This window comes from Artibeus jamaicensis, unplaced genomic scaffold (genome assembly GCF_021234435.1).
Source record: "Artibeus jamaicensis isolate MK-2021 breed Jamaican fruit bat unplaced genomic scaffold, CSHL_Jam_final contig_354, whole genome shotgun sequence".
Taxonomy (NCBI): Eukaryota; Metazoa; Chordata; class Mammalia; order Chiroptera; family Phyllostomidae; genus Artibeus; species Artibeus jamaicensis.
The window spans coordinates 47,187,989-47,215,434 of record NW_026521803.1 but is presented as its reverse complement, the minus strand read 5'-3'; the positions used below and the strand labels follow the sequence as shown (position 1 = coordinate 47,215,434).

Sequence of the window (27,446 nt, the reverse complement as noted above, 5' to 3'; positions counted from 1 at the left end):
GAACACCACTGCTCCGGGTCGTGAACTTATTTACAATGCTAAGAGTCATATTACTATTTTATTTAATCATTAGTGAACTTATAACTAACACATTTTTAACTCTTCTTGCCTTCATGTATTATTCCAAGCTCCAACTATTTTTCATGCTTTATACAGCTAAACTTATGTAATTTTATTATTGTATGATATCTTATTTACCTTAACAACTCAAGAATATCAACTTAAAGTTATTATAAATAATACAATTTAGAACATTGTGTGGTAAATAACGTGCAGAAATAAATTACTCTTTTGTATACACAAAGAGTAATTTAAAGATATAATCAAGGAAAAGAACCAATGGTGCACTCCCAAATCCACTGTCTGGTCTAGGTGATGTGCTCGTAGAAAGCGATCCCAAGGAACTGATCACTGACATTGTGACCTGAGACTTGTACCTCGAAACACTCTTTTAAAAAAATCAACAGTCACTGATATTCCACTACAATCCATCACTTTTCCTGCTGACCTGTACTAAGATGTTATTCCCCAAAATTCCCACGAGATGGCAGCAGAGATGCACGCTTGGGACACGTACTAGTGGGTTGGCCTTGGATCCAATACAGAAATGTAAAATTGTTTTCATAATAAATGGTTTTCATCTCTCAAACACAGTATATTTTGTAACAATATAAGTGTGTAACACACTATATTTTGTACTATGGAAATGTTCCTGCTGGAATAGAGTTTTGGATGCAAATCGGACACTTTGGGTGGTCAAGGCGCTCTCCACATAAGGAAAGCAGCACGGGCCACTGGATGTAATGAGGGTGTGCAGAATTTTTGTTGAGTCACTTTTAAATGCATACACATAGAACCAACTATTTCTCATCCATTCTTTTATCCACAAAAAAAATAATTATAGATAGATTTAAGTAAAGGAGAAAACAAGTGACACAACATTCCAAATGACATGAAGGAGAAGCAAGTTTTCCCCTCCACTTTGTCCAGGCCCTGGTCCCGGCACATAGTCCCTGTGTCTCCTCTCAGCACATCCTCTGCCTGGGTTTTTTAAAAATACAATATGTTTTGCAGGATATTTTTCTCACATAATCACATTATTTTGAAGTTATTCTCTGTTAAAATCCATTAGAACCACCTTATTACATTTTATTTCTTTAATGAAATATCATATATTCTCACCCATTTTTAATGTTCTATAATATTTTATAATGTGAGCAAATCATAATTTTTAAAATTCTCTTCTGAAAACTTTAAAATTATATGTTATTATATGTGTTGGATGAAATATATTAAACATACTTCATTGTATGCACAGGGAAGCATAACTGGGGAAATTTTTTAATGCTTTTCCTTCCACTGCATTTATTAATTTGAGAGAGAGAGAGAGTTAGTTGTTCAGCTTATGTATTCACTCATTGGTTGCTTCTTGTATGTGCTCTGATTGGAGAATGAACTGACCCCCTTGGCTTATAGGCAGGACACTCTAACCAACTGAACTACCAGGCCAGGGCTACTAGGAGAAAATTTTGAAAAGTGGAACTTCTGGGTCAGAGGGTATGAGGATGTTGTTTCTGGATGGCTATTCTCAAATGATCACTGGGAAGTCTGCACCAAAGGACCCTTCCCGGAGTCTTTCAGAGCAAGGGCACTGCACCTGCTTGCTCATCAGCCTCAGAGATGTCAGGAGTCCTCTGGATCCCCATGTGGGCCACCAAATTATGTTGACCTTAAAAACATAGCAGTCGGTTATTTTACCAGCAGATAAGGGGTTTCAGAAACAGTAAAAAAAAAAAAAATGCAGTTTAGGACAAGCAAGCTGTAGCAAAAGTCATTGGCAAGATCCATAAGTAAAAGAGAGGAACGTTATGTTACATAGAGAATGGAGGAAGTTGGGAGGGATCATTTCAACAGAAAGTGCACGGGAGGAAACCATCAGGGTGATGATGGTTTCTCTCTGGCTGAGTTGCTGGGGAGTCGGTTTCTCCTGGGAGCACATAATACATGTTGGGGCCTGTGACAGACAATTGTTCCTGTAACTGACCCTGGGTGATGCTATGTGACAGCACCCCCACTGACCCCCAACTTCACTTTAGTGAGGTTTCCCTTTATGCAATTTCACAGTAATAGTTGGCTTATTTGCCATCCATGGAAATCAATTTATATTTACGTGCTCAAAACGAGGTAAGGACCAGAAACACTCTTCCCACTTTATCGCGTGAAAGCCAGTAGCAGCTAAACTGACTCTGCTCTGTGAACCCCTGTACTCAAATTCGATGCTATTTTCATGCAAAATATTTGTAGGTTTTTCCAGTATTTCTAAATGTATTTAGTTTTGCTTGGTTTTATCTCGTCTTCCTATTTCTGAAATGTTTTTACACCTGAGTTACTTCAACATACCTATTGCTCATAACGCCACTTCTTTGAGATGTGAAATTCTCCAAGTGTGTTTTCCAGTATACTTATTATGTCATTTCTTGTAATTAAATATTTCAGCTATCTGAGACTTATTTTCTGTCTATGAATTGCGTGGTCAGAATTTACTGACTTAAGTTTCCACAGAATGCAATGCAGTCATGACCGCATCCTCACTGCTTATGCAGCTCTATCTGAAAGTGGGTTTGAAAAGGGGAGTGGGGGGCATGAACGGGCCTAGATGTAAGTTAGGGACCACAGTCTGGTGGAACAAAGGCACTTTTGTCAGGCTGCAGGAGGCCCACGTTTACCCTCAGGCCCAGCCCCGGCTCGGAGTTCCCAGCTCTTCCGGGATAGATTCCTCACCAGCGGCGGGCCAGCAAGCCTCAGAGCCGCAGGCTGCGGTGACTGGCGGTAGGAGACCCAGGATAGCCAATCCTCGCGGGGTGGGGCGGGTCTTCCGCTGGCCAGTCCGGAACCTAGGGACTCTACCCCTCTGCCCCGCCCTTTCAGTGTCTTCTAACTGCCCATTGGCGGGCAGGGTTCCGGGATCTCAGTATTGACTGGACGATATCCAGGATGGACCCTCCCCCCCGGGAAGGAAGCCCTGGGGCTCAAAGAGGCCCTCGGCGTAGGCGGATGGCGTGGCAGAGTCCCCAGGAGACTAATTGGTAGTCGGGGAACCTTGCTGCGTGGAACCCTTAGCCCGAGACCTTCAAAGTCCAACCTAAGAGACCCCAGATGCCCTCACCATGAGGGGCCCGCGTCCGCCATCTCGGAGGGCCCACATCTCCTAACCCCAACGCCTAGACCCCCAAACAGCCCGAAAACCCCAGTTCCCCTCAGCTCGGGGAACCCAACCTGCAGCTCGCCCGGAAAGACCGAATCTCCCCAAACTCAGAGACGCTAAATGCCGTCGTCCTGGAAACCAGCTCAGTGGTGGGGACCCTGAAGGCCCTGGATGAGACGCCCCAAATCTCCTCAGCCGCGGGGTCTGACCCTCCCCCCAGACCTCAGTGTCCTCAGCCCGGAAGACGCCCCAGGCCGTCCAGCCCCTCCTCGCCCAGGGCCCCGCGCCCCGCGCCCCCCTCTCCCGGCGGCCTGGCGCCCTGCCAGCCGGGAGGAAGGAGTTAGGCCCTCTCAGCGCCTTCTTTCACAGGCGCCTCGGTCTCGGGGCTGGGACACCATGAACCCCGACGGGGGCCCGCAGCACAGCCCTGAGGGAGAAGCGGGGCGGACGCCTCAGGTGAGCTGAGGGGCCGGCGGGGAGCGTGGGGACAGGGCTCCGCAGACGCCCGGCCCTCGGGGTGACCCGGGCTGTGCGGGTGCAGAGCGCTGGTGGGAGAGACGGGACTCCGCGGGGCAGGGCGGGTCATGGTGTTACGGAAAAATAACTCAGCCGCTTTCGGGTGTACGGAGTGGAATTTTATTTATGCATGCGGATCCAGAGGAGGCAATCTCCAAACTCTGGGTCCCGAGCTTGGGCAGGAGCTCGTTTTTATAGTGTGGCATGCGGAAGCGATTTTACTAAGCCTACGTGGCAGAAGCAGGTTTACAGAAGCAAGAAAGCAGGGCTGCTGATAGGGTCATACAATGTTCTTTTGTTCTTACTTCTTAGTTACTTAGTTGCTCACCTTGTTGCCGGAAAATGAAGCAACCAGACACCCAGGGTTTCTGGAATACGAAGTTTATTACCGTGCACGGGTGCAGACGAGTCAGTCTCCAAATTCTGAGCCCCGAACAAAGGATTCTTGAGGTTTATATAGCCTTCGGAGTAGTAAAACAAGATACAGAAGTAGGAATCCAGAAGTTAGTCCTAGCTACAAGGCGAAAGTAAAGTACAAAGGCTAAATTCGAAGGTCAGTTTTTAACAGCAGGGGTGTTAATCTCAGTCCTAGCTAATGCACCGTTGTTTACTTTTCCCAGACAGCCCCATCATTCTCCCCTGGGGCTTGGGCAAATAAAGGTTAAACAAAGGTTCTTCAAAGCTTCCCATATCAACCCCTCCTTATCTTAGTGGCTCAGCAAAGGGACTGTGTCCTTCTGACTTGTCTGGGCTTGTCTAAGCGGGTCTCCTGCTACATCTCCCCCCTTTTGATGCTTGACAGTACCGTTATCTGGTCTAGCATCACTACAGGGCTGGGCTGTATATCTTGGGGTATCTTCTGATAATGATGCCACTGGAGGGACAGGATCTTGGTGGTTGTTCTGCAAGTTACTGTAGCTTCTAGATTCTGGATTATAGTCTGTAGTATACAGGGGCCGAAGCTTAAACCTAAGAAAAGTATGATTAGTGGCCCAAGGAAGGGTAGTGTCTACTGGAGCCAGGCCTGGGGATTTAGTCCCTAATTTCTCTAATTCTAACTTTCTGTTTCTTTGGTGCAGCAGTTTATATTCTCTCTGACTTCTTTAACTTTCTTTGCTATGATCTCTGACTGATTTACATACTAGCAACATTTCTCTCCTAGGAACGTACAGGTCCCCCACCCCCACCCCACCCCTGTTCCCTGGATTTGTTAGGTTAGGCCGGAATTAGATAAAATTAGCAGGGAGGACGAGGCAGGCACCAGACTGTCTCAGCAAGGGAGATAGAAAAGTAAAAAAAGTACAACCGGCCCGTGTATGACCTTGTCTTTGCATGGCCTTGTCTTAGCAGAAAAGTATCCATTGTAGTAAGCAGAGATGTGTGTGTGTCCTCTCAAAATTGCCAATTGCTAACAGCTACGTCTGCTTCTGTATTTGCTGCTTGCTTGCTTGTTTGCTCACCCCAATAAAAACCCCAGGCTGTAAGCGCCAGGCGCGACTCTCATCTGCAGCCATTTTGGCACCCATGTCTCCGGAGGCACCCCGAGAGTTCGCCCCTGCGCAGGTAAAACTTTGAAACTTTGGCCAATAATGTTCCATCTTAAATTCCTGAAAGCTTCCGACATTTGCTCGCATTGGGGTATGTTACAGATTTAGAGCATTAATGAGGTTTCTTTCCTCATCATTTTTCTCCTGTGATTTACTATTAGGGAGGGGTTCTGAGATTCCTTTCTCCTTCTGGAATCATATAAAGGACAATGGATGAAGGCGTCATCTTCTTGTAACTATTTCTGGCTGGACATGGACATCGTCCTACCTACCCTTGGGGTCAGGAGTACCCTGAAAGGGGGGGTGTGTGTGCAGCAGGGAGGGAGTCCTTCCTGCAAGAGGAAGGACCTTACAGGGTCCTGGTCAGTTGACTGTCACTAGGAAGTCGCAGGCTTGGTGTCCAAAGGCTGGCATTACTGGACCATTGGCCTTCTGGTCAGGTCATATTCTGGAGGTGACAGATTAGGCAAGAAATTGGAAGCACAATTAAATCATAACTATTAAATGACAAAGGCAGGGACGTCAGTAAAGAATGGCTTATCTGGAGGAAGATGCACAAGGCATGCTACACCTATCCAAGACTCCTTGTGGCCCACTATACTTCACTTGAGCTGAGGGGAATACATTAGGATTTCCCTCCTTTCAGATTTCTGAGCTCTTTCTGTCCAAGCTATCAAGACAGAAAAGGGAAAATCATTTCTAAAGTGAAGCCCAGAGATGGCCCCAACCCTTTATCAACCTGACTACTTAGTTCAATCAAACCCTTGAGTCTTGGTGGGGGGGGGGCGAGCAATGATGAAGATGGGCTCCTTAATTGAGGCCTATATTGTAACTAATCATCCATAGGTATAGGCAGGTCAAAGGCATACGCCGTATGAAAACAGAAGAACACACAGGTTAATTCACATAATAATCCCCAAACCTGGTTTCAACTCTTAAATGAAAGTAAACTTTCAAGACAGCTGCACCATTCTGATGTCCAATACTGAGCATAGTGATTTTCCTTGAACCACAGTTTTTCTCCTTCAGATCACCCTTACTATTATTACAGGAACTACTTTGGGTCCCACTTTTGATTTTGACTGTTCATTTGCATAAACACGCCAAGAGCAGCCTGGATCACTTATGATCCTTAGGTCCGCTCTGCTGGAACTCACACAGGGAACCCTTAGTTTGACTTCTCAGTCTGTCCCTCGGAGCACAGAAGCAGAGCCACACATCTGACATCTGGCTTCACCTGTACCAGTCGTTTCACTCAAATCCATGAGCCTCCATTGTGCCTGCAGGTTCCTTTTTAGCCATCTTTCAGGAAAGTAACCTTCGTTCCTTCCATGGAAGGACTGGCTCGAACCGCACAACCAACCAAAGTACCAGGCTTTTCTCGTGGGCTTTCACTAGCTTCACAGGTCAATCCCAGTTCCTCTGAGCTTTCTGGTAATGGCCAGAACCCATACATGCCTCCTTCAGGTGTGACATTCCAGTCAAAGTCCTGGTTAACAAAACCACTATTAATGACTGGTCTTATTGGTTTTATGCAAAGAAACGTTACATCATCATTCATTTCTTCAGAATGCCAAGTTCTGGAGGGATCAGGTAGGGAGAAAACCACAAAACTTGAAGGAAAATCTTTTTCCTTCTAATACCTATCAAGATGCATCTCCATGCCTTGTACCTTCTATTACTAACACCACATAATTTCTTTCCAAAACTTTCACATTTCCATATACTTTTATAGCTTCCCACAGACTTTCTGCAATATTCACAAACCTTCTGTAGCCTTTTTAACTATCCAGATTTATCCATAATTCACTTTTAATTCTTGTTCCTTTCTACACTGGGAAAGACTGCACTTGAACTCAGTATCTGGCAGCTAAAAGTCCCTAGCACTATAGGCATCTTCTACTAAAAGTCCCTAGATTTGCAGAGACATTTTGCACCTTTCTGAAGCTTAGGCCTTGCAAACACCGTATAAATCAGATGGTCAGCATTGGACCTCAGTTCATGACCTTCAAAACCAGAGCCATTCCTATCAGAACCAGTTACACAGAGAACCTGACTGCTGCAGTGTCCACACAGCAGCAGCATACAGCTCATAATCTGAAGAGAAGCCTTATCCAGTTCCAAGATGGGGGCACCCATGCACACAGGGTTGTCCAAGATGGCGATGCCCATGCATGCTCTGTCCTCCATGGTGGAGCACTCACGTGGCTCATCCATTTTACCCAAAATGGCAGCACCCCAACTCTGGTTCTGCCCACCTGTGTTGGCAGCCCCGAAGGCTCTGGCTCCAGTCTCCAGAGCTAAGGAGGCCCCAGAGGACCCCAAGGCCCCTGGTGCAGCAGATGAGCAGAGCCCATTCGCAGAGGCTGCAAATCTGTGGTGGAGACTTCTCCCACTTGCAGGGCAGGAGAAGCCATAGTGGGCTTCACCTCCCCAGAAGGCAGCGTCACCATGGGAGGTCTGGGGTCCCCCTTTATCTATTCTGAGGATGGGAGGAGGTTTCCCAAAGACTAACTCATACGGGGTATAGCCTGAAGGGTCAGGGCCATTCCTAACCCTAAGTAGTGCCAGTGGTAGCAAATCAATCCAAGGTAGTCCAGTCTCCTGGTGGAACTTAGCTAGAGTTTCCTTGAGAGTCCGGTTCATGCGCTCTACTTTTCCCAAGCTCTGGGGTCAGTATGCAGTGTGCAATTTCCATGTGATATGGAGGAGCCTTGTTACCTCCTGTATTATGTTTGAGATGAAAGCTGGACCATTGTCACTCCCAGTGGTCAGGGGTAATCCATACCTTGGGATGATTTCCCTCATCAGGGCCTGGGTGACTTCTCGGCTTTTCTCAGTCCTGGTGGGGAAGGCTTCTACCCACCCAGAAGAGGTACAGATGAAGACTAAGAGGTACTTATACCCTCGGCTGGGTCTGACTTCAGTAAAGTCCACTTGCAAGTCCTCAAACGGCTGCCTCCCTGAGTGCTGTATTCCTGGCTTTATCCCTGGGTGCCCTGCCTCATCGTTCCGGGCACATGTAACACACTGCATCGCCACAGAGGCGCAGAGCGCAGCCAGGTTAGGGAAGCGAAGGTACCTTTTTAACAGGTTTTCTAGGGACGTCTCGCCCATATGAGTGAGGCTGTGGCATTGCCTCACTAAGTTGCTGACTTGCCCCTGGGGGAAATGTATTTTCCCACCTGGCAACTTCCAATTCTCCTCAGCAGTTTCCTGTCCTCCAGCTTGCCGTGCCCACTCTGTTTCGATTTGTGCCCCTTCTTTAATGACACCCGGTACTCTGTCTTGGTTAGCAGTTCGAACAGCTGGCAAGGGCCCTCCCAGCACCGGTCTCAGGTTGGTGCCCCTGAAAGGAGGTCATCTACACAACCACAGTAACACTGGGTCAGTCTCCTTCTCAGTGAATGATTTTAGATCTCTGTTCAGGGCCTCTCCGAGGGGAGTGGGAGAGTTTTTGAAGCCTTGGGGCAGTCTGGTCTGGGTCTAAGACAGCTAGGCTGAGGACTGTAGGCGCCTGAACCCTGGTCTTTGTCGCCTGCCAGTGGGCTTTTCTTTTCCCTACAAGAGTATGAAGTTTCAACCTTTTCTGGAATCCTCAATTTCCTTTTCAGAGCAGATACAGAGCAAAATCCGCAACACAGAGTTCTGAAACAATACACAGGTAGAGGCATTCTCTTGCACCAATGCATCCACTGGTGCCTTGCAGAGGCATGCTCCTTCAGGCCCAGTCTCATGGCAGAGACATGCTGCTTTGTCTCAGGTTGAAGCACTCGTCAGCCCTAATTGACCCTTCCTGGGTCCCGGGTGGCAAAGGCATTCTCCCCAACCGGCTGCAGGCGACCTTTCCTAGGTCTTACAATACAGGTTTCTGATGAGAAACAGAACCGCATGTGAGAACTTTGCTCTTTTCCCATGAAACCAGAAAACAAGTAGTTGAGGTTTCCTTTACTCCAGGTTTAAAACTGTCACATCCTTTATACAGTCACTCACACACAAACATACAGACAAACATCCAAGAGTTTATACAGTCCTGCCCAAGTAAGACTGCCCAGGTGGGGATATGTTTCCCCTTCCAGATGGCCAACGGGCCTGTAGAGGACTTATGGCTAATTGCCTGCCTGAGAGATGATCAGTCTCTCCTTCCACAAGGGGTGGGCCTGGTCTCGGGCTCTGGTCCCCGGGGCACTTACCGATTGGCACCTTTCCAGGTCCAGATAGTTCCAGTCCACACCTCACCTGCCCAGGTCGAAGAGCAGTCCAGAGGATGACTTCCACAGAGCCCGGGGTGTCTGGGACCCGAAATCACCAGGGTGCTCGCTTCCCTTCGGCCACCGAGCTCCCTCTGGGTCACTCCCTCACCGCCTTCACTGGAGGCAAAAAAAAAGGACTGCTCACTTGAGTCATTTCCCTGTTAGGGATCCAAAATGTTACGGAAGAACAACTCAGCTGCTTTCGGGTGTACAGAGTGGAACTTTATTTATGCATGCGGACCCAGAGGAGGCAATCTCCAAATTCTGGGTCCCAAGCTTGGGTAGGGGCTTGTTTTTATAGTGTGGCATGCGGAAGCGATTTTACTAAGCCTACATGGCAGAAGCAGGTTTACAGAAACAAGAAAGCAGGGCTGCTGAGAAAGCAGGGCTGCTGTTAGGGTCATACAAGGTTCTTTTGTTCTTTCTTCTTAGTTACTTACTTGCTCACCCCTCCTTATCTTAGTGGCTCAGGAAAGGGACCGTGTCCTTCTGACTTCTCTGGGCTTGTCTAAGCAAGTCTCCTGCTACAAGGGAAGTGGGAGAAGGCTCAGAGTGCGAGCAGGCCCGCTGGACGGATGCACCGGGAAGAACAGCCGCTCGGGGACCTGGGAAATGACTCAGACAGGGGTTCAGTGCTTGCAGCACAGGGACCGCCGAGGCCCTGCCTGCTCCCTGCACCTGGGGGCTGTGCGCATTCTCACTACATCACCGAGTTACTAGTGTTTCCACTCTCCTCTCCAGGCAGAAGACGCTTCAAAAGACGCTTCCCTCTACTTCTCCAGGGAGGAGTGGGCAGAGATGGGAGACCGGGAGAAAGGCCGGTATCAGAATGTGAAGAGGAACTTCGAGGTGCTCCCCAGCCTAGGTAGTACACAGGTGCTGGGCCCAGGGGCCTGGTGAACCCCACAGGCTGCTGAGCTGGCTCCGGCTCAGGTGGCTCCAGTGGCCTGCAGCTCCTTCCTGCAAGGACACCGATCAAGGGGTATTTGCTCCTTGTGTCAGAGCAGGGCTGGTGCTGATGGTATGGCACTCACAGCAACTCCTTGTAGACTCTCCCATCCCATCAGAGCCGGTCACAGGGGCTTTCTGGAGCTTGTTCCTCCTCCAAGCTCTGTGCTTTCAGGACAAAGGTTTTGTCTCTTTCCAGGTCTCAGAGCCCCTCGACCTTTCCTGTGTCACCACCGCAGGCGGGCCACCGAGCTGGAGGAGGAGGACCCTGAGGACTCGGATGAAGAATGGACTCCAAGGCAGCAAGGTGAGGGGCAGGAGGAGCCAGAGCTGCCCTCCTGACACAGACCTGGTTTAGGTCAGGCTGCGTCTCAGGAGTTAACCACTGAGCAGGGTTTGCTTGTCCAGTGAACATGCAGGATGCAGAACAGTGTGTGGTACAGTGAGGGGCTATTGCTATAAACTTTCAAGTGTGCAAAATCATCTTATATATTTATAGACACATTAATAACTAGTAAATGTATAAGAACATACAAGTGAGTAAGAAATAACTAATTCAGAATAGTCGTCTCAAGAGAGGGAGGCAGGTCTGGCAGGCGAGGAGTGTTCGGACACCTGACTGCCCAATGGCTGCATGGAGACAGGGAACAGTATTAACATGGTGATGACAGGGGCTGGGGGGAGGGGCCAGGGTAGTGAGTAGTTTTATCACTGTATCATTTTCTGATGTCGGTCATGATGCCGTTCCATCCTGTATCATGAGTGTTTGCTGGGTAGTCAGTTCACTTTCATGGGTCTGGGGTTGAAACACAGCTGAAGCCAAGATGTGATCTTTAACTTGACTGGAATTCTGTTTCTGTGGTCATCAGACTGTGGATGCCGACCAGAGTCTAATGATAAGGAAGGGCGTAGATGGCCAGTATGTGCACATGGGGGGAGGATAGGGTCAGAGAAAGGAGGCGAGGTGGTCCTGGTGCCCTTAGCCCAGACAAGGCCAGTTTGAATGAAGACAACAGAGTAGAGAAAGGGTTATGTTGAAGACATGGAGTTTCTGTGCAGTTTCTTTTATTACATTTTTGTCAAGAGAGGCCAATGTAACACTGATTTCTCATCATCTTTCAGTGAAACCTTCTTGGGTGGCCTTCAGAAGGGAACAGAGAAAACATCAGAAGGTGAGTATTTCCCAAATCCTGTTGACAGGAAAATTTTCCCCATGGATAGAAATGCAGGTAAGAGTAGGGAAATGCAGAGAGTATCCTAGGAACTGCTGCCTTCCTTTCCTAGTCTCTTCAACACATTGTCCAATATTACCATCTTTTTTTAAATATATTTTATTGATTATGCCATTACACTTGTTCTATTCCCCCCCACCCTGCACACCCCCTCCGCCACTGTTCCCCCCCTTTAGTTTATGACCACATGTCTCAAGTTCTTTAGATTCTATATTTCCCCTACTATTCTTACCCTCCCCCCTCTCTATTTTCTACCTACTGTCTATGCTACTTATTTTCTGTACCTTCTCCCCCCTTCTCCTCCTCCCACTCCCCTGTTGCTAACCCTCCATGTGATCTTCATTTCTATGGTTCTGCTCCTGATCTAGCTATCCTCTTAGTTTGCTTTTGTTTTAGGTGTGGTTGTTAATAACTGTGAGTTTGCTGTCCTTTCACTGTTCATCTTTTTTATCTTCTTTTTCTTAGGTAAGTCCCTTTAACATTTCATATAATAAGGGCTTGGTGATGATGAACTCCTTGAGTTTGATCTTATCTGAGAAGCACTTTATCTGCCCTTCCATTCTAAATGAAAGCTTTGCTGGATAAAGCAATCTTGGTTGTAGGTCTTTGGATTTCATGACTTGGAATACCTCTTTCCAGCCCCTTCTTGCCTGTAAGGTCTCTTTTGAGAAATCTGCTGACAGTCTGATGGGGACTCCTTTGTAGCTGACTGTCCCCTTATCTCTTGCTGCTTCTAGGATTCTCTCCTTCATTTTAATCTTGGCTAATGTAATTACGATGTGCCTTGGTGTGTTCCTTCTTGGGTCCAACTTCTTTGGGACTCTCTGAGCTTCCTGGATTTCCTGGAAGTCTATTGCCTTTGCCAGATTGGGGAAATTCTCCTTTATTATTTGTTCAAATAAGATTTCCACTCGTGGCTGTTCCTCTTCCCCTTCTGGTACCCCTATGGATGTTGGAACGTTTAAAGATGTCCTAGAGGTTCCTAAGCCTCTCCTCATTTTTTTGAATTCATGTTTCTACATTCTTTTTTGTTTGGTCATTTTTTTCTTCTTTCTGGTCCACTCTTTGATTTGAGTCCCAGTTTCCTTTCCATCACTATTGGTTTCCTGTGCATTTCCATTCATTTCGATTAGTTTAGCTTTCATGTGTTCCTCTAATTTGTGACTAAAATCAACCAGTTCTGTGAGCATCCTGATCACCAGTGTTTGGAACTGTGCATCTGAAAGTTTTGCTATTTCTTCATCACTTAGATTTATCGGCTCTGGGGCTCTAAGTTCTTGAGCCATGTTTTGATCTGTTTGTGCCTGTTATGTATGAGGAGCAGAGCCTTAGGTGTTCACCAGGGCGGGGCCACCCAGGTTCCTGGTTTGTGGCGCTGTATGTGAGGGCGGGATCAGAGAGGGACAATGGCGGTCCCCTCTGCCACTTCCCGCCACTGGGGCCTGCACGGTCTGTCTCACCGCTCGCTCCTCCACCGGTTTATCTGCTTTCGAATGTGTGACTGTGGTCAGCCCTCAGTGAGTCCATCGCCCTGTGCGCCCTCAGTGGGTCTGCCCACTTCTCCACACCTGGGATCCGCCTACAGCTGCTGGCGCACCTGGGTCGCGCACCCAGGTTGGTCCAGTGGATATTTCATGCCCGACCCCGCTCTACTGCTGGCTCTGCCCCTCTTACCGGTTTGGCTGAAGGGTTCGTTGTTGTCAGACTTCCGTATAGTTCAATTTTCTGTGATTTTGGCTGGGTTTTTGTTGCTAAACTTTGTTGTTTTTAAATTTGGTTGTGTGAGGAGGCACAGTGCTTCTACCTACACCTCCATCTTGGCGGAAGTCCCCAATATTACCATCTGTTTTTAGAGATTTTATTTATTGATGTTTTAGACAGGGGAAAGGAGGGAGAAAGTGAGGGAGAGAAGCATGTGGGAGACACACCTGTATAGGTTGCCACTCACCCACCCCCAAGTAGGGAACCTGAACTACAACCCATGCATGTGCCCTGACCGGGAATGGAACTGGTGACCTTTCAGTCTGCAGGCCAGCACTCAATCCACTTAGTCACACCAGCCAGGGCTCATCATCATCTTCATAGTTAACAACTACAGCGATAATAGTAACTACGATTTGTTTCATTCTCACAATGTTTCAGACTAAGAATTCTATGTGAATGAACTCACTTAAACATTACAACAGCCCGATGAGGTACATACTGTAACTGTCACCATTTACGATGAGGCAAGTGATCTTTCAGAGAGATGGAAATGTTTGACTATTATGTCTAAGATCACAGTATCAGTGGTAGTGCAATCTGACCCACAGTTGCTTCTCTAAAACACTTACAAACTCAATTAAAACTTCCAGAGTTTTGCCCTGGCCACTGTGACCAGTTGCTTTTCATGCTGCAAAGGGGAAGATCGCCAGTTAGATTCCTGGTCAGGGCACGTGCCTGGGTTGTGGGTCAGTTTCCAGGTTGGGGTGTGTGTGAAAGGCAGTAAGTGATCAGTGTTTCTCTTTCTTTCTTTCTCCCTCCCTTCCCCCGTCTCAAGAAAATGAACAAAATCTTTTTTAAAAATTAGAAAAATAAACCTTTACAATTTCTAAATCTGACATTGTCTTATCCATCTGTCATTTTATCATTCATCTGAATGACGGTTTCACCCAAAGTTGTCCTCTGCTATGCTGAAGTGAGAGATGCACTATGACCCTCTCTCTGAATAAGGAAAGTGTACCATGTGTAGGCAACTTGTGCAGTGGATGGTCCCAGATGAAGAGGAATGTAAAATGTCCAAGATCACAGCCTCCCACTCTAATCAAAAATAGCATCTCCCACCCCTGAGGAGCTTCAGGTTTGATAATTGAGAAACAACAAATAACAAAATGACTTAAGGACTTCATATAGGTTGCACACTCTTCTATAGAAACTCATCCATCTGGAACTGATCTTAAATGGCCTTTCCTATAGGGTGAAGTAACAGCTTCTTTGTTCCATTGGGACTCCTTCTGAGTTCCAGTGAGGCTGCTCTCATCCTATTTAGAGTCATTTGTTCAACCCACCTCTCTCTGTGTTCTGTGAGCTCTTTGAGAGTCTGGTCCATACCTGAGACTTCTCAGAAGTCACAGGCCCAAATCAGGGCCCCTGAGGGCCCCCAAATGTTTGCTTCATGAATGATTTCACAATTACAGGTTAAACTAGAATATGATCAATGAATGCTGAAGGTAATTTCTGTGAGATGTGAAATATGGAGAGAGCTGCGGGGTAAATTAATAGGACTATAATCTTACATTCATACTGTATTACACAATTCAAAGAACACTTTCATGAGCATTATTTAATTGCACATTCACTGTAACATTGAAAATTAGCATGTCAGAGGTCATGAAACTGAAGACAACTACTGAAACTTATTTGAACAGAATTGGTGGGAACCAGCTAACCTAAGTACAAATATTCTTTCTAAGGTACTGCAAATTTTATCACCATTTTACCTATTGTCTAGATATGTTTCTGCCAACCATTTCTTTATTCTCTTCCCAATATCCTTCATTTTCAATATTATACAAAAGAAAAGAGCCATAAGACATGAGTTCTAATCTTGGATTCATTACCCACATTGGCCCTATCCCCTCTAATATTCATATTCCTTAGATATTTCCAAAGGTTGAAGTATTAAGACATGCATATAAAATGTACCATAAGCCTTAAAAAGTTAAATACATGTTGTCTTTTAATATGTGACTCTTATATTGAAGGAAACATCCAAGATACCATTAAGCAATGAATATAGTTTGAAGGAATTGTCAGGAACAACAAATTTGAGGACTGCAAGTGACTCAGAGGATGCCCAGAAACCAGTGTTCCCTCCTGGAGAAACATGTGCCTTTGGAAAGCACACTAGACGAAAATCGGGTAAGAGAAAATAATTTGGGAACTTCAGTTCCTCTAAGTCCTATAGAAGGGCTGATAAGTATGACCTAGGTATGGGAGGTGGACTGTGGATGGGCCTGAATTTAAGGTGGGCTAAGCTGAGACTTAAGTTAGCAATGGAGCTTGGGGCAAATCCTATAAATTCTCTGAGCTCCCGAATGCTAATGTATAAAGTGAAGATAAGGAAACATCACTCATATATATTGTTTGAAAACATTAAATTTAAAACAATTGACACATGCAACTTGTTCAGTAAATCCATGTGTGATAACAGCAACCACACTTTATTGGTGTTGTGTGCCCAGGCCTTTACTCAATGCCTAACACAAAGTGCAGTCAATAAATATTTTATCAATGATTAAAGGTTGGCAAGTTAAACCTAGTAATGGGAAGATCTAGAAACCAAAATTGAATCAGTCATCTGTAGTTAGTGTGGAGTCTTAGTCTTCTGAACCGATAGTTAATGGAGTAAAATACAAGAGTGTGCAAAAGGACAGGTGGTCATTTGATGAGAGGAGATTATGTTTTCTGACAAAATGGGAACTAACACTCCAGACCCCACAACTTCACTCACCTGGCCTTCTCCAACTTAGAATTCAGGATGTACAGCCAACAAGAAAGAAAGGTCCATGTGCACCAAGAGGTCAACGAACCCCAGGATGATGACTACCTTTGTAAGTGACCCTCACTAAGAAGCAAGTTATGATACAATAATTCCATCTAGTCCTTTGGTCCCCAAATTATTCCCTTCCTCTAGTGACCTGGAGTACAGAACTGAGTCTCAATGATGTCAGTGCTGGACTCCCTCTGAAGCTCTTTGTGTCCAAGAACATGCACTACACCTTCCCCAACCCGTTTCTCTCGCCTCCAGATTGTGAGAAGTGTCAGAACTTCTTCATTGACAGCTGTGCTGTGCATGGGCCCCCTACATTTGTAAAGGACCGTGCAGTGGACAAGGGGCATCCCCACCGCTCCGCCCTCACCCTGCCCCCTGGGTTGAGAATTGGGCCATCAGGCATCCCTGAGGCTGGGCTTGGAGTGTGGAATGAGGCAGCTGATTTGCCAGTGGGTCTGCACTTTGGCCCTTATGAAGGACACATCACAGAAGATGAAGAGGCAGCCAAGAGCAGATACTCCTGGCTGGTGAGAACTATTTACCTCTTCCACTGTCCTCTGGCTTCCCACATTCCTTCTGAGGCTTGGAGGGACCTCTCCTCTTATGTGCTAGACATGTGGTTAGCTCTGTGTACTGACTGGACTTTACATGGACACAGAGCTCCTATTTAAGGATCAGAAGGTAAGTGGGAGCAAAGTGGTCCAGACACAAAAGAGTGGCTCCTCCCTTGTGGGGCTCCTGCTGTGATTAGACAGGTAGACTCAGGTGTGTAGGTGATGAGTAAGAAAAATATCGTGTGATCACAGCTGGCAGTTGAATCCCCATGCAGGTGGAAAGAGCTCTGATGACAGTAGAGTAACATAATTCTCCTGACTATTACCTCCCCACCAAAAAGAATAACAGATCTTTATCTTCTTTTCTGAAACACAGATCGCCAAAGGGAGAAACTGCTATGAGTATGTGGATGGAAAGGACAGATCCTGGGCCAACTGGATGAGGTGAGGGCAACAGTCTCTGGGTGCCAGAGGGGACTCTCATCTCCCACAAGCCCATATACCTTTCCCTCTCATCATGCCTCCCTCAGTGGTCTCCCTTCATCCTTTTTTCCTCTTTTTCTCCATACAGTGTTCTTTCATTTCAGGGGAATTTTAGAAAAAAAGTATAGCATGTATCCTCAAAATATAAAGCTGTCTAGTAGACACCATCTGAGCGCTGGAAAAGACCTTGAAGAGCCTAGGGTCACCAGGGGCACTGGATTACACTTTATTTTATCAAATGAACATTAATTAAGCACTTACTATATTATACTTATGATGAAGGAATACATTCCTTTAGATCATGTCCTTATGGAGGACCTCTCACAGACAGACATAAAACCAACTGCTTTTAGAAACTATAATTTTCAAGAAGTGCACAGTGTCAAGATAGCACAAACCAAGGGTTGCCTAAACCTGTGACGGCAGCAAACCATCCCAGCCTCACTTCTAACGAGAGCCGGGCTCTGGGGCCTGCAGAGGAATGGTCATGTGCCCTTTCCTGAGAGGGGCTGTCTTTTATCAGGGATCACAGAATGTGAATCAGCCACTATTGTTCTGATTTACTTTACTAAGACAAAAAGACCTCCAATTTTCTATGGTAACCTTGGGCAGGCAAGTGAATGGTACCCTAAATAAAGTGTAGGGGGGTTGGAGAAAGGCCTCTCAAGAGAAAACAGACGTGGGATGAATACTGGGTAATTAGTGAGGTAATTCAGAAGCAGAGCCCTAGATCAAGCACCATGTTCTGTGGTGTGAGATAAGTTGATTGGGAGTTTGGAAAAGCCAGAGATCACTGGATATTATTGCCAGTCAGGTTGGAGGTTAAGTCTAGAACTGGGTTTTAGAAAATGGTATTAGGCAAGATAAACACTGCAAGCAGGACTTGGAGGTAGGAATTCACGTGACATGCTGACAGACACTCAGACAATGAACAAAGATTCCCCAGAAGCATTAGGGGCAGCTATCAACACCAGAGTCTGAGGGCCTTAAGAATCAATGAAGAGCTAGACATGGATGTAACAGGTACTGGGAATTCATCACCATGGTTTTCTTTCCCTTCATCTGCCTCAATCCCAGGTTTGTGAACTGTGCCCGGGATGATGAAGAGCAGAACCTGGTGGCCTTTCAGTACCACGGGCAGATTTTCTACCGAACCTGCCGGGTCGTCAGGCCGGGCTGTGAGCTGCTGGTCTGGTGTGGGAACGAGTATGGCCAGGAGCTGGGCAGCAAGTGGGGCAGCAAGTGGAAGAGAGAGCCCGTGGCTGGGAGAGGTGGGTACCGCTGTTCTTCAAAACAGAAGGAAAGGAGAGAATTCTCCAGAGAAATATTCATGACCCAATTCTTAAGTGGAGTAAAATCTACTCTAAAGTCAGTAAAGTTTCAACTCAGATGCTTCAGAAATTCACAATTCATTCATATGCCTTTCACTCTTAGGCAAAATTTTTTTATTTATTGTTAAAAAATTCATGAATGAAATACACAACCACATATAGTACTGAAAGACTGAAGGGCAAAACAAAAATTTTCAAGCACAAACCAGTTCTCTCACCAAGGCAGTTGTTCTGACACTTTTATAGCTCTTCTTAATTTTCCTCCATACTTCTAAATAAAACATTTTTGTTTGTAGCCATTCATTATTTTTTAAAGATTTTGTCATGGCTGGTGTGGCTCAGAGGATGGAGCACTGGCCTGTGAACTAAAGGGTCACCAGTTTCATTTCCAGTTGGGGCACATGCCGGGGCTTTGGGCCAGGTCCCCAGTACGGGGCATGTGAGAGGCAACCACACATTGATGTTTCTCTCCTTCTCCCTCCCTTCCCCCTTTTCTGAAAATAAATAAATACATGAATCAAATCTTTTTAAAGAAGATTTTATTTATTTTTACAGAGAGTGGAAAGGAGGGAGAAAGAAAAATCAATGTGCAAGGGAAACATTAACCGGTTGTCTATGGCACACTCCCAACTGGTGCACAACCCTGGCATGTGCCCTGAGTGGAATCGAACTTAAAACCTTTCAGTTTTCAGACAACACTTAACACACTAAGCCACACCATTTGGGCAGGGCACATTCGTTCATCATTTCAGTGAATTATTATGAGAGATCTTACTCTGGCGCACAGTGTCCTAGGACCTGGAAATACAGGTTACTGTGAGGATCAGAATCACTGTTCTTGAGGAGCTGAGGGGTGAAGGAGGGAAATCCAGGCACACATGCTTGCGTGTGCATAACACCACACAGCAGTTAGTGCTTCGGAGAAAACTAATCTAGGACAAGTGCCTGGGGATCAGTATGAGGGGAGGCGTGTGGCAGGTGGTCCTGAAAGGGTCCTCTCAAGAGATAACGTTTACAAAAATACCTGGGGGCAAAGGATCCCAGGCAGAGGGAACCACTACTGCGGGGAAGAAAAGAGGTGCAGTGTTGAACTGGCTGAGGGTCACTCAGGTCTCGTCTCAGCACAGAGGGTAAGAATGGAGATCAGACAGATGTTTAGCAGCCCAGAGATGCAGTGGCGATGATCTGAGTTGAGGCGGGATTTCCTGTGTGAAAATGTGCAGTCGTCAGCTGTAGAGTGGTGTGTTCTCTGTTCTGATTATGCTCTGTTAAACTTTAGAAAATAAACTCCAGTGGGGAATCCCCTCAGAGATTACGTCATCTCCAAGTGAGACAGCCTGGTGGATTGGCCAGAGGAACAGGAGTCAGGCATGTAAAAGATGTGGTTGAAATATTTTCAAATAGGTTTTCTTAGTGTATTTGAAATAATCTAACACTAAATGAAATAAAGCATAAATATTTGCTGTGAAGCTTGAGGAAGGACATTTTATTTCACTATTTTGGGAAACAGAGAAGCAATTCCTAGTTGGGGCCTGTGGTTTTCCTCTGTAACATGACTTAGCAAATACCTACAGATGGGAAAGGTCACTGCAGTTCCATCCACACAGGGAGTAAAATGGCTTCTCATGCTCCAAAAGTCCCTATCCTGGCCAATATTAAAAAAGACTCTTGATGTGGGCTTTCTGGATTTCTGAAGATGCACTGAATGAAAATGAAAAGGAAAACAGACGGTGAGGGGACACTTTGTGAGAGACAGAGGTTGCGTTATCACCACAGTAAGAAGGACTCACGGGGCAGGTCTTACCAGGAGACAAGTTGTGCGGCCCAGGCATTGTCCTCAACATCTGCCCTGACCAAACCTTTCTCTTTCAGTGGAACCAAAGCCAGAGGTGCACCCATGTCCCTCCTGCTTTCTGGCCTTCTCCAGTCAGAAATTCCTCAGCCGACATGTGAAACGCAATCATCCCTCTCAGATTCTCCCGGGAACATCTGCAAGAAAACACCTCCAAGCAGAGGAACCCTGTCCAGAGGGTCAGAATCAGCAGCAGCAACGTACCAGTACACACAGCTGGAATGATACAGCTGAAGGTCAACAGGTCAAAGAAAGGTCCAAACCTTTGCTAAAAAGGATCAGTCAGAGGAGAATCTCAAGACCCTTTCAACCTTCCAAAGAACAGATGAGGAGCTCTAGTGAGCACGAGAGGATGATGGAGGAAGAGCCCTGTAGAGGACAGAAAGATAGTCCAGAGGGCACAGGCAAGTTATTCGTGAAAGTAGGAATGTCAAGGATTGTAACGATCAAGTATGGAAGGTGTTGGCAAGGCTTCAGTGATGGGTCACATCTTATCAAACACCAGAGGACACACTTGGAGGAGAAGCCCTATGTTTGCAAGGAGTGTGGGCGAGGCTTTACATGCAAGTCAAATCTCATCACACACCACAGGATACACTCTGGGGAGAAGCCCTATGTTTGCAGGGAGTGCGGGCGAGGCTTTACACAAAGGTCAAGTCTCAACGCACACCACAGGATACACTCAGGGGAGAAGCCCTATGTCTGCAGGGAGTGTGGGCAAGGCTTTACGCAGATGTCAAATCTCAACATACACAAGACGAAACATTCAGGGAAGCCCTATGTCTGCAGGAAGTGTAGGAGAAGCTTTGCATGCAAGTCACATCTCATTGCACACCACAGGATACACTATGTCTGCAGGGAATGTGGGAGAGGCTTTACATACAAGTCACATCTCATTGCACACCACAGGATACACTCAGGGGAGAAGCCCTATGTCTGCAAGGAGTGTGGGAGAGGCTTTACATACAAGTCACATCTCATTGCACACCACACGATACACTCAGGGGAGAAGCCCTATGTCTGCAAGGAGTGTGGGAGAGGCTTTACATGCAAGTCAGGTCTAAACAGACACCAGAGGATACATTCAGGGGAGAAGCCCTATGTCTGCAGGGAGTGTGGGAGAGGCTTTACATGCAAGTCACATCTCATTGCACACCACAGGATACACTCAGGGGAGAAGCCCTATGTCTGCAGGGAGTGTGGGAGAGGCTTTACATGCAAGTCAGGTCTAAACAGACACCAGAGGACACATTCAGGGGAGAAGCCCTATGTTTGCAGGGAGTGTGGGAGAGGCTTTACATGCAAGTCACATCTCATCACACACCACAGGATACACTCAGGGGAGAAGCCCTATGTCTGCAGGGAGTGTGGGAGAGGCTTTACATGCAAGTCAGGTCTAAGCACACACCAGAGGACACATTCAGGGGAGAAGCCCTATGTTTGCAGGGAGTGTGGGAGAGGGTTTACATGCAAGTCAGGTCTAATCAAACACCAGAGGGTACACTCAGGGGAGAAGCCTTTTGTTTGCATGGAATGTGGGCGACACTTTACACAGAGCTCACATCTTACCACACACCAGAGGACACACTCAGGGGAGAAGCCCTTTGTTTGCAGGTGAAGTGAATGAATCATTACTATTAAATCACATGTCAATAGCCATAAGAAGTCTATGGAACCTTACTCTCCTTAAGATTGTAGTTAGTAGATAAGTAACTGGTTGAACAGTTTCATAACGAGATGAGATGGACAGTTTCAGTGATATGGGGATGTCAGCACCAAACTCGTTCATGGTTGTTTTTTTTTTTACCTATTCTAAAACATTTTGTCTCCCTACACATCCCTCATTTTCCCCATCACTGAAAGCAGAGGGTTCCTGAAAAGCCACAAAGAACTCATTCTCTCAGCCACAGAAATTCAACTCCTGCTAATGTATAATCTGGAGTCAGTCTACTTTGGTTACTTGCCCAGAGAGAAGGATTTGAGACATGCACCACAGAAGGGAATTCTTCGCACTCCTGGAAAGGGGGCCTTTTCTTCTAATAGGCTCCCTACCCCTCCTTCCTTGGTTTCTCTTGGCTCTTATGGTTTCCTACCACCTCTGAAGCCTCAGAGGTGAATGGCAGGGAGGGATATATACTTCTGCATGGATGTGAGCCTGACAAGTCTGCACACCTGGTCTTCCTCACTTCTTGCTGCCCCTTCAGGGTCAGGATTTCCTGGTGCAGAGCACACATTCCACATCAGTCCATAGTAGGTGTGAGTCTCAGCTCTGTCTTCTCTAGCTGTGTGACCTAAGACAAGATTCCCAACTTCTCTCTGCCTGCTTCCTAGTCTGCAATGGAAATGGGAACTCCAGCCTTTCCGTTTGACATTCAAAGTTGAGTCAGCACAGAGAGAATCTGGCAAGAGGATCGCTGTGATCGCAACTGCTGAACAGCCTTTAGTGCCCATGTCTTCTAGGTCTTTAGTGCTGGACAAAGGAGGATAAGGACAGGGTAGGGGTCTGTAGCCAAATTCAGAATTTGAGCAGACCCCACTGCTTTCCCCACATAGACTGAGCTGCCCTGAAAAGGAAGCGTGAGGTTGGGGAGGTGCCTCCCTCCTGATCACCACCCTCTCACTGAGCCTGGGCATCCTCAGAGCCTCCTCAGCACAGGCAGGTGGTGCTGAGAGTGAGCTGTGAAACAAGACCCTCACCCACCCCTTGTTGAGAACCGACACTGAAACAGCATCTGCCTGCACTGGGGTGTTAGGTGGGATAGACGGTGAGCCAAAGCAGGGAGGGTGAGGAAGATATGTGTCACCCACTAATTCAGCAGTCCTGAGCCTGGTCCAGTTCTATTGCCAGATATTCCAGCATCACAAGAAACGCCATGCTAACATGTTGGAATTCTAGGTATTATTTCCACCATCTGAGAAAGGCCTTTCAAACTGTATTCATCCCAAGGCCTAGAAGATGGGAGGGGGTCTACAGCACTCAAGGAAAGAACCCATGAAACAAGTTTGGCTAATTGCTTGCCTCTGTCCACTATCTGTTTTATGAGAGGGTCCCTTGTGCTTACAGAAAGAGTCCATGGGTAACTTTGTGTAACTGCCTCAACTTAAACTGTCTCCTGTCATGGGTATATTTTACAAGATGACCAAGTGGGGTATGAAGGAAGATAAGCATTCACTCTAATGACCCCCACATATACCTATGTTTGAGTAGTCCATCCCCTTGGAAGCTGGCACCACTTTTACCCACCAGTCAATATGTAAACTCTTCCCCCCAATCTCACCAACTATGTAAGTCCTCAGGACAAAGGGCTTGATGCTCTTGCCACCCAAGCTCTTGCCTTTCACCCCCACCTCAGCAACACCTGTCCCATTCCATGAGAACGTGTCACTGATAAACCCTGCTGCTTGCACACTAATACACTTGCTGATCTGTAATCATTTACCACGTCGGCAAGAAGAACTGAGTTTCTCCTGTGACAAGTGCACCCAGTCTGCATGTGGCATTCATGAAGCTCACGACACAGCAGCCTCTGTAATGCACTGTCCTTGTGCCTGAGTCCCACAGGGCTTCATACATCACTGACACCATCTTAAAATTAGTACTTACTATATCTTTTAACTTGTTTGTGAACTCTGATGAAATAATTAATAGACATGCACAATGTTGGTCATTCCTGGCCACCTGTTCCTAGATAATGTCCACAATGGCCCAGAAGCACAAAATTGCCATGGACCCAATGGGTGGGAGTCCAGCAAGATTCAAGGTGAGAACAGGGTAAACATCTACATCTGCATAAACATAAGGAAGGGTGCCAACAGCTCCCAAAGGCCACACTTCTTAGAACCAGAGCTGAGTTCAATACACAGATGTCAAACATTTAGTGAGGACCCCATCATACCCTCTCCTGCATGAGGGCGACCTAAGTATGACCCACTCCATTCCTGCTGAAGTGGGTTCACCAAAGGGGGACACCTATCCCCATGACCTGGGAAGATGATCTCCGTGCTACAGGTCTAAAGGTCACTGGCTCCATTACCGATCCGGGCATGAGCCTGAGTTGAGCATTCAGTCCCCAGTTGGGGGCGTGTGAGATGTAACTAATAGATGTTTTTTTTTCCTCTCTCTCTCTTTCCCATTCCCTCTCTAAAATAAATAAAATCTTTTTTTCAAAAACACACTTGAACAACAAGAAAGTAACAGCATGTTTTTGGAGAGGAAAATGTATAATCATCTCAATTTCCCACAGTTACCTATAAATGTATTATGATGTAGATAAAAATATCAGCAAAAAAAATTTTATTCCTCACCTGAGGACATACTTATTGATTTCAGAGAAAAGGGAAGGGAAGGAGAGAAACATCGATGTGAAAGAGAAACATCAAAAGGTTTTCTCCCCACTGGGGACCAAACCTGCAACCTAGGCCTGTGCCCTGACTAGAGCTTGAACTACAACCTTTTGGTTTATGGAATTGTTATGGGAGAAACTCAGTTCTCCTTGCTGACACAGTAAAGAATTACAGATCAGCCAGTCTATTCATGAGCAAGCAGGGTTTACTAGTGATATGTTTTCATGGAAGAGAACAGGTCTTGCCAAGGTGGGGGTGAGAGGCATAGATTCTGGGCAGGGCAAGGTAAGGGTGGCAACAGGCAAGGGCAAAGGTGGCAAGAGCCTCAGATCCTTGGTCCTGAGGAATTATGTAGTTGGCAAGATGGGGGTGAAGAAGTGACATATCAACTGGTGGGTAAAGGTGGTGCCAGCTTCCACAGGGGACGTGACTACCCAAATGCAGGTATGTGTGGGGGTCTGTTGGCCTGAATCCTTATCTCACCCCAGAGCCTATGTGTTCCTCTTATAAAACAAATACGTGACAGAAGCCAGTTGAAGCTGGGGCAGTTATCCAAAATTATTTACGGGCTTTCTGGAAACATTAGATACTCCCTTGTAAAACAGATGGTGACCAGAGGTAGGCAAGTAACCAAAGTTGCCTTGTGGCTTCTTCTTAGGGCACTTTGGACACCCTCCCACCTACCAACCAGACCTTGGAATTAACACAGTTTAATTACAAGGCTTTCTTTCCCAGGCAGTGGGGAAAATACATAGAATTACAATACATAGAATTTCCTTCTCCTGTGCTACCATGGCGTTTCTTGTGACGTTCTGAACACTTGGCACTATTATCAAATCAGGCTCAGGACGGCTGAGTCAGTGGGTGAGACATGTCTCCCTCCTCCTCCTTGTCTGGGTTTGCTCTCTATCCTCCCTAACAGAACAATACTCCAGCAGATTTAGCCACATTGGCCAGGGCTCAGCAAAATTTCTTAAAGTAAAACAAGCTCAATTTAAGTGCACCTGTTAAAATAAGGAAGCATTAAAAGGCATAATGTATTATGAAACTACAGTAAACTAAGTAAAACTTTTACAGTAAGTAAAAGAGTGGAGTACTGTCCTGTGAATAGACAGATAGATGGAAAAGAAGGTCCATTAATACATGCAGATCTACATGGAAATTGTGTTTAGTTTAGTTTTTTTTAATTTACTGATTTTTTTTTAATTTGGAACATCTATCCTTTGCCTCTCACATGCTCCCAACTGGGGACCTGGCCCACAACCTGTCACAGGTGGGCACAGGTAACCAGGTTCTTGGTGATCAGAGACAAAGAATTGAACTGAACACAGAGAGTTTATAGCAGGAAGAGAGAGCAGATTTATTAAGCAATAGTATACTCCATAGAACATGGGAGCAGGCTGACTCTGAACAGAGATTGCTCTCAGGGGCTGGAGGGATTCTATTCTTAAAAGGCTATTCCTGGCAAGTTTTTGGGGGGTTTTATTGCCCATGTACAAGGGCAAGTTTTTGGGGGGTTTTATTGCCCATGTACAAGTAGTTATATTAATTTAAAGCTACTGCACATGTGGTTTCCCATGATTTTCCTTGTTGACCACTGGGGAAAGGGGTCCCGCAAAGCTGATTTATTATGCTATTACAGTGAAGCAGAGCTCATGTAGCACCTTCTGCACACTTGCATTCGTGATTCACCATGAATCAGTGCTTTCCCAGAAAGCAGGAACAACTGGTCTTAGAATAGGGTCCCTGTCCTGTACCAATGTCCTTCACCTTAGCCCTGGAGCACCTCCAGTTTGTCTCCTGCCTCAAACCCAGGCATGTGCTCTGACTGGGAATGGAACTGGTGACCTTTTGGTTTGCAGGCAGACACCCAGCCCACTGAGCCACACTAGTCAGAGCCATTGCTTGAGTCTTGCATGTGGCTTGCTCATGCAAACCTTGTCCCCCACTCTGGGTGAAAAAAACCTGTAGAAACATAAAAAAAACTTCACATGAGCCCTGGCTGGTGTGGATCAGTACAGTGAGCACCAGCTTGAGAACCGAACAGTCACTGTTGGATTCCCAGTCAGGGATCATGGCAGGGTTGTAGGCCAGATTCTCAGTTTAGAGCATGTGAGAGGCAACCAATCAATGTATCTCTTACACACATCAACACATCCATGTTTCTGTCCCTCTCTTTCTCCCTCCCCTTCCCTCTCTTTAATAATACATAAATAAAATCTTTAAAAAATAAACTTAACGTGAGCAGCAAAATTGGATTCAACATTTAGGGACGATCCACTATACCCAGCTTTCCTTCTGATCTGCACCAGGGTGTTTTCCCAACGTGGACACCAGATGGCAGAAGAGAGGCGCACTTGGAACATTTTTTCAGTGATCATATTGTATGTACTGTAAAGCAAGTTTCAACAAACTTCAAAAAATTGAAATTATGTAAAGCTTATTGTTGCCATTAATTGCACTCAATCTAGAAATCAGTAACAAAAGTTTACTAAAAAGTCCTTATTTTTAAGAGTGATGAAATGCACGTTTAAATAACACTGGATTCCACATTCCTAGATGATCCACTACTATACCTACAACTTTCTTTGCAGACCTGCACTGCTTTATTCCCAAATTGAACACCAGATGGCAGCAGAGAAGCACA

The 27,446-nt window shown here is 46.2% G+C and overlaps 1 protein-coding gene across 3 annotated transcripts; it reads left to right on the top strand.

Moving 5' to 3' along the window:
• Nucleotides 1-3,019: 3,019 nt before the first annotated feature.
• LOC128627246 (histone-lysine N-methyltransferase PRDM9-like) lies at nucleotides 3,020-27,230 on the top strand. 3 transcript variants are annotated; one of them, XM_053664251.1, is made up of 11 exons: nucleotides 3,059-3,086; nucleotides 3,575-3,661; nucleotides 10,263-10,386; nucleotides 10,669-10,776; nucleotides 11,592-11,641; nucleotides 15,445-15,601; nucleotides 16,213-16,293; nucleotides 16,491-16,762; nucleotides 17,166-17,233; nucleotides 18,350-18,543; nucleotides 20,476-27,230. In XM_053664251.1, exons 2-11 carry the CDS (start codon nucleotides 3,602-3,604, stop codon nucleotides 22,071-22,073), a joined length of 2,712 nt encoding a protein of 903 aa, XP_053520226.1. In that variant the 5' UTR covers nucleotides 3,059-3,086; nucleotides 3,575-3,601; the 3' UTR covers nucleotides 22,074-27,230. The 3 variants fall into 3 exon arrangements, with proteins under 3 accessions (XP_053520225.1, XP_053520227.1, XP_053520226.1); XM_053664250.1 differs by having other exon boundaries at nucleotides 3,020-3,661; nucleotides 20,476-27,229; XM_053664252.1 differs by lacking the exon at nucleotides 20,476-27,230 and adding an exon at nucleotides 19,883-20,072 and having other exon boundaries at nucleotides 3,020-3,661.
• The last annotated feature ends 216 nt before the right edge of the window (nucleotides 27,231-27,446 follow it).